An 11,445-nucleotide genomic window follows, 5' to 3' on the forward strand; every position below is an offset into this window, starting at 1 on the left:
TCTTCATCTGATGTAGAGATCTCTAGGAAGGAAGCTATTCTTTTGGCTAAAATGAAGCACCCAAATATTGTTGCCTATAAGGAATCATTTGAAGGTAAATAAAACAATTTAAAGTATCTGTATTTGTTTATAAGTTGCGTACTCTTTGGGGATCAGTGTGGGTTTTTTTTTTTGTTTATCATAATGTTGTAAACAAAGCACATGTTTATAATACGTATTTATTATACATGTAATTCATAATATATAGCATGTATTTGGAGCTTTATAGTAAAGATAATATAATTATCCTGTTCATTAAATTACTAATTATTCTTAAATTACCTAAAATTTAGCTGATGGACATCTGTATATAGTGATGGAATATTGTGATGATGGAGATCTAATGGAAAAGATTAAGCACCAAAGAGGAAAGTTGTTCCCTGAAGACATGGTAAGAAATAGTTTTGAAACAAGGACCTAGGAATCCTTCTTCATGTAAACTGAAGCACACTCTGTCACAGAAAACAAGCCATAGATATACAGACACCTTAAATGAAACAAGGTACTTATAGATAGGAGAGAAACATTACTACTTGATAACTTCCAGCAGAACAAGGTAAGTACTGGACTGTAAAAGGAGTAAGAAAAAAATTGCTGTCTGTATGTGAGAAATGCACAGACTGTTAAAAATGCAGACAGGTTTGAATGCATAAATTTATGCAATCAAGTAAAAATTTAACATAAACCAGCCAGCATTTAGAGCCCATTAAGAGGTACTGCAAATTGGAAGCAAATAAGACTCTCCGATGAGATAAATGAAAATAACCAGGAGACTAAATAAAATGTGTAGCAGTTAAACGTTTGAAGCATTCAGCGTGCATTAACTCCTTTTATCAGAGAAGCTATAAAGTTACTTCACAGAAGGTTCAAAGTTACACCGTAGTGATTGGAAATGACTTCCTGTAGTTTAGAAGCATCATCTCAGTTCAAATGAAAAGAGCAGAATCCTCACCTACTGTAATACTTAGATTGTCTGAGTATCTCTAGGAACTTTATTTTGTAAATTTAAATATAATACGTTTCATTTTAGAAATAATCTATTATCTCAGTGCAAGCCTTTTAATCTGCTTATTTGCTATGAAATTGTAATTGTCATGATTATAATTAGACATATTAGAACAAGTTCAGAGGAGGGCCACAAGGCTGATCAAAGGGCTGGAGAGCCTCTCCTTTGAAGACAGCCTGAGGGAGTTGGGGTTGTTCAGCCTGGAGAAGAGAAGGCTCCAGGGAGACCTTACAGCAGCCTTCCAGTACCTAAAGGGGCCTACAGGAAAGCTGGGGAAGGACTCTTTGTCAGGGGGTGTAGTGGTAGGACAAGGGGGGAATGGTTTCAAACTAAAGAGGGTATGTTTAGATTAGATATGAGGAAGAAATTCTTCACTCAGAGGGTGGTGAGGCCCTGGCCCAGTCTGCCCAGAGAAGCTGTGGCTGCCCCATCCCTGGAGGTGCTCAAGGCCAGGCTGGATGGGGCTTTGGGCAACCTGGGCTGGTGGAAGGTGTCCCTGCCCATGGCAGGGGGGTGGGACTGGGTGGGCTTTAAGGTCCCTTCCAACCCAAACCATTCTGTGATAATGACCATCAGAGAGTGAGTCCCTAGCTTTGTTATTGTTATATATTATTAGATTTTTCAAGATGCAGTAAGCATTCCTTCTGCCATGTGAAATTACACTTTACCTTAAAGAATTGAGTCTTCCATGGTAACCAGAGGACACTGTGCTGGAGTTACTTCTAACTCCCAGGTATTCTGAACATGCCTTTTTTTTTTTGTTTTGTTTTGTTTTTTTTTTTTTTTTTTTTTTTTAAATCTATGAGTGAAGTAATCATTACATACAGTATTGAACCATTATAACTCTCCATTACTCTTTTCAGATCCTTCACTGGTTTGTGCAGATGTGCCTGGGTGTGAAACACATTCACGATAAACGTGTGTTGCACAGGGATATCAAATCCAAGGTGAAGTGCGCAGGTTTTTTTTTGCCGTTTACAAGCTCCTCTGCATGCAAATGTTCAAATCCCTCTGTCATAATTTCCTGGTACTGCTACACGCTATATTCTCCATTTGAACTAGAGAATATTAAGTAGATGAAATTGCTGGGTGTATGGAATGATGGAACGTTGTGGCCTTAAACATCACCAAAGTATAGCTATACCCTTCATATCCACACTGCTGAGAGCACCAATTGCTGGTGGCAGGATGCAGGTAACTTAAAACAATAACAGAAGCATGAAAAATGTGTATGGAGTACGCAGTTTGTAAATATCTTGCCTTTCTTTATTTTTTTTTCTTACTATTTCCTAGCAACAAGATAGAAATTCAGAAGAAACTGTGTCCTTAGGGTTCTGAGTGCAGCAGTGAGATTAAGGCATTTCTAAGGTCTGATTCTTTCTTTGCTAATGCTTTGGGCCTGTATTTGCCTTTAAACAAAGCGTAGTTCTTAACTTTTTTTTTTTTCTAGGAGTACTAGGTGAAGCAAGTAAAAGGAAATATCAAAGATCAGAAATTATTATCTGCTCCTTTTCTTTCTATGCAAACTGCAGAAACATTTCCTAGAAAAATAGATACCTAAGTGTGTAAAACTGTTCTTCTGTTGAAACGCAGAACGTCTTCCTCACCCAAAATGGAAAAGTAAAACTGGGGGATTTTGGATCTGCACGTCTTCTTGCACAGTATGTGGATATCTCCACTGATCTCAGTGGTGTAAAGTTTTTTTTTTAATCATATATAAGTAGTACAGAATGTTTTAAGGCATTACTTTTCATGTGACTTTTCTTTGTCGTTTCAATAGTCCAGGGGCATATGCTTGCACGTATGTGGGAACCCCTTATTATGTTCCTCCAGAAATCTGGGAAAGCATGCCATACAACAACAAAAGGTATTTGTGTGTTCAGGGGTCACAAATAATGCCTGACTGACTTACATCTTTTTTATTGTTATTTAAATCTGGCTATGTAGCCGATCTGTATTTGGTCTGAATTGAGCAAGGGGTAACTTGATTTTTTTTTTTTTTTGCGGGGGTGGCACTACTTGCTTGCTGTGGAAGAACACGATGGTTTCCCAGCAGGAGAATGCTTACTGGCAGGGGCCAGAATTCCAGCTCTCGGAATTAGGATCCCGTGGCTGCCATCTGTTGTTTAGGGCCATGTAGCACAAAGGCTTTGTAGTACAGAAGGAGATAAATATCACCAAAGCAAATTGCTTAGGAGACGTTCTGGGAATGAGAAGTCTGTTACAATTGTATGGCAGTCACCCTTATTTACTTTAGGGTGGGTTAAAATAAGCAAGATTCTTTCCACTGGAGAGGCTAAGCACATTGTTGTATTGACTTTTATGATTACTTACATTTATTTTAGTTTACTTAATTCCATTATGCACACATAGTGAATTTCACTTTTGCTGGGCTGTTTTATTTGCTATTAAATTTCAATTTTTGGCTCCAATTTTCTCTCATCTTTCTCTGTGCCTACAGCGATATATGGTCTCTGGGATGCATTCTGTACGAGCTGTGCACTCTTACACATCCAGTAAGTATGGCTTTCTTGCTAGTAGAGCACTGTTGGAATTCCTAAAACTTCAAATAGCAGTTAATTGTACTTTGATGGGTTCACAGCCAATTACATATTTGACTGATGTATTTGTTGCTGCTGCTTATGAAAGAGGGAAGCACTGCTCTGCCCTTCTCAACCCTTCTCTCTTACGTGTCCTCTGTGTTTCAGCAGCTCATGGACCTGTTGAACCCTTTGGTGAAACAATCATTCTCCTAAATTTTTAGAAAATATGTTTTTTCTTTCTTGCTAGCTTGGTTTCCTTCAATATCAGTGAGGTGATCTGGGGCTTACTAAGTCCAGTGGGTGCCGGACTGGTTCGAGATACCTGTGGGGACGTTGGAAAAAGCATTGCATTTTATGGGATCAGGGTGATCCCAGAAGATGGAGGCAAGGATACTGAAAATCTCTGTTAACAAGCATATATTGTATGCAACTATAGCAAAATATTAATAAGTAGTAAGCAGTTTGCTGCTTCACATCAGTGATTGATTGATACACCTGTTGCTTATTCAGGCAAATCAAACAAGTCACTGTTGTACTGGGACAGAGAGAAGCTGGAAATACGGTTCTGTAGGTCTGTCATTTCTGGGATACTTGTGTTTCCATCATTGATGCCATGCTTCCTATGTGGTAATTTCCTCTGGCTCCTATATACAGACACATGGCGAAGATGAGGGGCCTTATCAGGATAAGTTGTTTTGGCAAGAAAAAGGGGCTGTCCTAATTTAAGGTCATTCTGTCTTACGTTTTTGTAAGCAGCAGTTTCATTTCATCAAGTTACTCCTGTACCTTGAAATCCTGTGTGTTAGCCAAGGATTTTCTACAGCTGCAGCTGCTATCAGGACAAGAGTTCAGAAGTTCATACTGCTTGTGACTGAGTAATAGGGACATGTGCATGGACGTGTGGTACCCTGAGTATGTCTGTGGCACTGTGACAGCTATTTAGGCAGTGCTTAGAGCTGGGATATCAAGGAGTGGAGCATCTTTCCCTTTTTGGCAGCAGTGAAGTGTTATGCCCCTGTTTTTATGCGATGGTCCTATCTGTTCTTGCATAGCCTGTCAGAGGTCACAGAATCACAGAATTTCTAGGTTGGAAGAGACCTCAAGATCATCGAGTCCAACCTCTGACCTAACGCTAACAGTCCCCACTAAACCATGATGATGTAAAAGGCTGCTGCACACTGTGGATGCTCGGCTGCAGAGCCAATGGGGTCTACCATAAGAACACTCTTTGTGCATGGAGAGAGAAGTTCTCAGCCGTTTTATCTCAGGTTGTTGCTGTCTGGTTTTAGCTGTCCCCACTGATACTGCAGTTGTCCAGTGACTTGTGCCTGACAGCAGTAACTCCTGGCTGAAGGCTGGTAACAGCTGGGAAAAGTAATAACCTAAGCTGTCTCTTACAGATTGGCAAGAGTAGTAGTAAACCCTTCCTTCTTACCAGTTGTACAGCTTATTAGCAAAAAGTATTGTAATCACAGTTTGCAGATGAAGTTTTAACTAAAGCTAGATTTTTTCATTCTAAAATGTGAAGGAGTTACTGATGTGTTCACACAGGGTCATTATTCCACACTCCTGAATTATGGGCCTGAAATTCTCAAACTGGGATCTAAATCAGTGTGGTTATAGAGAGCCTACGTAGATGCATACCACACGTTTTTGTATACCACACGTTTTGTATAAAGGTGCTCTGAAATCACATCAGTTTCTTCTTACCTTATTCTTAAACTCTGTGCTCTAATGTTCATTTATTTTTAACACAGTTTCAAGCAAAAAGCTGGAAACACCTCATCCTAAAGATCTGCAGAGGATCCTACAATCCACTACCATGCCACTATTCCTATGAACTTCAATATTTAATAAAACAGATGTTTAAGAGAAATCCCAAGGATCGTCCATCAGCCAGTACGATTCTTAAAAGGAGTTGCTTGGCCAAATTTATCAAAAACTGTTTGCCTCCTGAGGTATGGTATAATGTTTGTCTCTGGGTTTGAGCAGTAGTATCTACGTTTTTAGATACTAAATCGATTTATTTTGTAATTTGGTAGTGTATATATAACAAAAATGTTCTATTGTGTAGGTCCTATGCTAAAAGCTGTAAATACATTTGTAGGAAGGGTTTGTTTTAAAAAGAAAAGTTGAGTATTGACCTGATGCTGCTGAAATTAGACACTGTTTGCTGTCACAATTCTGTTGTATAGTAAGTCCATTTTTAACAAATAACATATACAATAACTAGAGAAAGATTAAAATGGTCCTGTACTGGTGTCTTTACATACCCATTCCAGGTGGCAGATGAATTCAAGCAGACATTAAAGGAAACCAGGAAACATGAAGGCACGGCACTGAGACCACAAGGTAAGTCAGCAACCTTTTTCTTGATACAGGAATGATAAAACGCCTAGGAATTGTAAGATCTTAATTACAACTATAAAACATTAACATTATATGCTGCAATCAAATTTTAATTATTTCAAAATGTAACATTCTTGAACTTGTATGGAAAATGCTTGAAGGGTGTATGTTGCATTCCAACATGAGGCTTCATATTAGAAGGCTTTTAATGGGGCATAGCTGAGTGCTGTACATCATTAGCTTCCCTCCACCAGAAATACAGTGCAGAGCTACAATACATACATTTTTAAATTTTAGAGTTCTGCTAGAATTAAGCTATCAATTTTAAAATGAGAAAAACTTGTAGTTATTCCATCTATTTTAAATGACAGAGCTTTCTTTTCCAGAATATGGTGAAACAAGTTATTTTTCCTACAATTTAATTTTTATAGAGGATTTGGGATTTTTTCTTCTGCATAAATTTAACTACACCCAAAATTGTAACAACCACGTGTTTGCAGTACTATTTTACTGCAGAAAGGTTCAGAGGAAATGAATAATACAGGGACTCCCTGTTGAGGATGAGATACATTGACATGAGCGTGAAGAAGCTTTCACATAATTTTCATCACCTGGTTCAGTGGTAATGATGCCGTACCTCTCAAACATCACTTTACCATGGAGGTTTGCCAAACGTACTAACTCCTGTGTCTGTCCCTTAATGTGTCAGGTAGCGTTACGGCTGGTGGAAGCTCAAATAAGAAAGAAAGTAAGGTGAGTATGCAGATATAAATATGAAATTTACATTTTAGCAATTTAAAATGTTCTGTATTATAGAAAAAAAAAAAAAAAAAGCATTTTGAAAACTTAGTAGGCTAAACCAAACCATCTAGTATGTCAGCTGTCATCTGCACTCAAAATTGCAAAGTTCCGCTGCAGTTTCAATTTCACACCTTTGTAACATTTTGATGTTTTCCACGTTTAGCTGAGTTCCAAAGTGGATTTTGTTATAGACCTGTCAAAAATAAATAAATAAAAACACCTCTCTTGTTTTTGTAAATTTTGGGATACTGCATAAAATAGTGTATTTTCTTTGCTTTTGGGACACATTTTGAACAGGCTGCTGTAGAAACAGTCCAGTCTGGACATAATTCTCACAATTGTCAGATTTTAGTGCCCATGTGAGATTCCAGGTGAAGGGAAGTAAGTCACAGGTGACCAAGAAATCACTTCTGGATAGATTGTAGCACAGCCTGTCCCAGCCAAATTGAGTATATTTTTCAAAATATGTTGCCAGGAGGGCTATTTTTTTTTTCTTTTAATGGACTTGTCAATCTGAGAATCTTAATATTTGGGTGCATCTTGTTTTCTCTTGGAATATGACTCATTTATCTTGATTCTGCTACTATTTTCAATTGTTTAGGAAAAAAAAACCACTACATTTGTGCTTTGCTTCAAAAACAGAGTGTGTCAAGAAAGGGAAACAGCATGAAGTGTGTAATAATAGATGTAGCACTTGCCATTGCCTTCATGGTGTCAGCAGTTTAGTTTTCAGATCCTTAGGCCAGCTCTCTTGTAGCAAAACTAAAATAATTAATGCCATGCCAATAGTACTGCTTTGTTTTTCTGGACGGCAAAGACAAAGATTAATGTGGTCCTTATTCTTTTAAAGCAAAGCAAAGATGAAAGCAGCAAGCATAGCAACTTGAAAAGTGAAAATATTTCTAAGGATTTGAATAAATGCACAAAGGAGCAAAGGAAAACGGATGCAGAGGGTAAGTCTGACAGTTTTAAGGCTTATGAATGTCGCTCTATGTAGTGACATTTAAATGTCATTGATCCAGCCATTTAAACAGGTAAAGCATACAAGCCTGCACCTGCATAAAACCATGCCACTGCCTGCTACGTCTGGAATTAATATATTGTCTCCTACTGCTCATCTGAGATTTAAAAGTAGTATTAATCTTGGCCAAACTATTTTAAAACATATTGTTTGAAAACATTTGGTATGGAGTAAATACACCGTTTTACTGATCTTAATAAAAGGGGTTGTGACTTACACCCATAGAATTAAATATGAAGTGCTGTACTCTTAGTACTTGCTTGAAAAAACAATGAAAAACTGGTTAGATGCTGATTATCATCTTGGTGTTGTTGCAGTTACAGCAGAGACTTCTGAAGTCCTCCCAGGAATTACTGATTCATCACATCCCCAAAGGAGAAAATGGGAAAAAAGGTCATTTAATACTGTAGTGGATGTCTTGGAAAATGCTTCCTTGCTTTCTGCCAGTTTTACATCTGAAGACGTTAAAAGTAAGATTTAATTAAATGTGTCTTTATGCATTTTTAATTTAAGTAATATCAGTACTTCTTCACGAATTTTAAAAGCCAGAGAATTACAGATAATATTTAAAATGATGTAAAAATATTTTTAAAATATTCTACTAACCAACACTCCAGAAGTCCACTGTGATGAAGATACATTTGACACTAATAATTTCTTAGTGGTCTTGGATGACAGGAGGGCTGCAAAGCCAGAGATAATGTTAGCAACCCTAAAACTGTAATCATCGATAAAAAGTTATGCTACCAACCCTCCTCTTTACATGCCATTTGTCAGTGTAATCCTGAAGATACCATGCAAAATTAATTTGATGCAGAATGCAGCTGCTGGTCTTTCAAATACAGCACTCTGTTGGGAGCACGTAACATCTCTGCCTCTACTTCTGTAGTCACTTAATGTACAGATAATGCCAATGACAAGAACGACTAATGATGTACCTCAGATGTGAGGCAGAGATTTGTCCTTCTTCTGTACTAACAGCTTTTAACAGGAACATTTAATATGGGATTTCCTCTGACAAATGTCACAGGTTTAAACTGACCCCTACCATATTAGATTGTTAGAAAAATTTCATTTGATTTTGGAGATGTGTTCTAAGTAAATGTGTATACATACATGCTAGTGAAATAAGTCATACAGATTTGAGTAATCAGATGAGATAGGAGATGCAAGTGTTACATGCTGATAATATCCAGGGCAGTGAAAGAAGACAGAAAAATGCATGTATTTAGATATTCTGCCATTAAAAGGCACAAAAATGGCCACAGGCTCCTTTTTGTGAGCTTCTTAGAGCCACCAAATAAGCTTGCAGAGACTCTGGCTCCTCACATGAGGTCTTGGTTTCTGCTGGCTCCCTCAGAACAGAAGTTGCAATGTTACATTCTGTAATTTTCTTTGCTCTAGATGTCAAATGAAGTATGTTAGAAGAGGCCAGTGGTGCTAACAGGCTGCAACTTTTCTTCCTTTCTTCCTTTTTTTTCTTTTTCTTAAATGTGCTCTTTGCAATCCGTGCTGCTAATGCAATTTCATCTAAGAAGTATTTATTAATGATTTTATACCTAGATGGCTCTGTTATAAACTACAGTGAAAATAAGCCACGTAAACAGTGGAACAAGGAAACACCTCAGACCCTGATGAACTTTCTCAGTAACGCAGAAATCAGCTTAGCATTTAAAACATACACAATTTATAAAGCAGGTAAATCCCCAAACGGTTTTGTAAATATGTTTATCAATAGAGACTTATTTTTCTAAGATATATAGGCCCTATGCATGGAGATTGTGTGCTCGTGTCACAACAGACTGGTTTTTGTTTGTTTGTTTATGGAATGAAAAGTGGACTTGGGGGAAAAAAAAAAAAAAGGGAAATCCAAACCAAGAATTCCTGAGTGATTGTACATCTCCAGTCTTTGTACATCTCTTTATGAAGGACTTTTACTTACGGCTTGAAGACTGAATGAGTTTGTCACTTACAGCAGAGACAGCAGAGCCATACAGTCTCCATCCTGCTAACTGGCACAGTGTGTGTGTTAGGAAGGTGCAATAACGGGGCTGTAACCCCTCCAGGTAATCCACCATCACTGAGTCAGTACTGCCCTATTTTGAAGACAGGATGGTAAGAGGGCATGGCAAAAGGTAATTGTAGTCTGTAGATATGCATAGCTGCAGTCATAAATATTTGGTGTCCGCCTCAATTTTGTTACTAGTTATCTCCCCAGTTAGGTAATAGCTTGTACTGGAATTTGCAAAAAAATGAAGATAAATTTGAAAGACACCTGTTTATATGTCTAATTTTATTTTTCTAAAATTAAGGATTTTGGTGACGCTTATTTTTATCATTTCAAAGCTTCTGAAAATACATTAAGAGGTCCACTTGCTGATGAAACTGAAGCATCAGAAGCATCTGATACGGTAGATGGGGAACATGAAGCTATTGTCATAGATCCTGAGAGACTTGAGCCTAGATCTGATGAAGATGACACGTATGTCCAAATAACATCCTTTTATTTTTCTTTTCTTTGGTTCCTTAAAGTGAGTTTTCAAAAAAAAAAAAAATCTCCTTGAAAAAAGGCGGTATTTTTCGCAATTCATCTCTCTGTTAAATAATGATATCAAATGTTACTAAATTTTAATATCTTAAATACTTTCTTTGCTACATTTATAGTTATTGATGACGTTGAGATTAAACAGGTTACTTGTTATTAGCAGATTATTTTTGCTGGTGACTTTGCAAAAATGAAAGTATGAGATGAAATTAGATCCACAGTAATGTGCAAACCCTTCTTTCATGAAACGTCTTTGTACTCTAACCTTGAAATCAGATAAGCAACAGCAAAACCACTCACTAGTGGTATGTTTGCTGTATCTGTGTATTAACTTTCCTACTCTTTCATGCACAGTGCAATAAAATCACTTTTGAACCTACTTATTGAAGACATATTTGTACAGACTTTTCAACTTGTATGTTCTGCTTATGTGACCTATTTTTCCTGCTTTTGAAAAAGCAAAGTATGTCAACATGTTCTGAACAGAAATGCTCTATTTTACAGATGTGTGTATCTTTGGGGGGTGGGAATTAGGATCTCAAAACCTTAGTCTATGTCATTGTTTATTTTGGTGGCACTGGGACATGAACTGCTTAAGTACGTTACTGCAGTTCAACTGCAAGCCATTAATATCAACACATACATAGTTTCTTGGTGTATGATTCTTTGCTCCTGGTAAAAACTTATGTGGTTAAATTCAAAATGGAACCCCTACTGGCTCCTTAACTGCAGTAGTGCAGGAAATAAGCCTCTTCCACTGAGATTTTCAACAGTATTTCTCCTAGTTATTGTGTAATTTAAATATATATATATATTTCTTTATGAAGTCGGATTATTTTGCAAAGTAACATTTTGAAATCTGTTTTTAGGGACTTTGAGGAAGATGACCCAGATTGGGTGTCAGAACTGGAAATGGTATTGAAGCACAGTGACTGAAAAACTTACATTTGGAATTTTTTCTACAATAATGAAAGTTAGGCTTACCAATATGTATAATCCAGGTTGTATTTGTTGATAATAGTTGTAGTTATTAATAAAATGTTCTTAGTAAAAAAAAACTGTGTGCAGGTTTTCTGTATGGCAAACTAAGGGGAGGGATGAATAATAAATAACCTTTCTAGCTAGAACACTTGCAAATAAC

At 37.2% G+C, this 11,445-nt stretch overlaps 1 protein-coding gene across 1 annotated transcript; it reads left to right on the forward strand.

The window, feature by feature from the left end:
* On the forward strand, positions 1–11,240 carry NEK3 (NIMA related kinase 3; the record flags this gene model as incomplete). Its single annotated transcript, XM_084305991.1, has 14 exons — positions 1–94; positions 333–430; positions 1,909–1,992; positions 2,639–2,706; positions 2,826–2,912; positions 3,507–3,561; positions 5,346–5,546; positions 5,871–5,940; positions 6,647–6,690; positions 7,589–7,691; positions 8,083–8,229; positions 9,323–9,457; positions 10,106–10,241; positions 11,174–11,240. The coding sequence occupies exons 1-14, from the start codon at positions 52–54 to the stop codon at positions 11,238–11,240; spliced, it is 1,338 nt and encodes a 445-aa protein (XP_084162117.1). The 5' UTR covers positions 1–51.
* Positions 11,241–11,445: the final 205 nt, after the last annotated feature.

This window comes from Netta rufina (assembly GCF_964035555.1).
Source record: "Netta rufina genome assembly, chromosome: 1".
NCBI classification, from domain to species: Eukaryota; Metazoa; Chordata; class Aves; order Anseriformes; family Anatidae; genus Netta; species Netta rufina.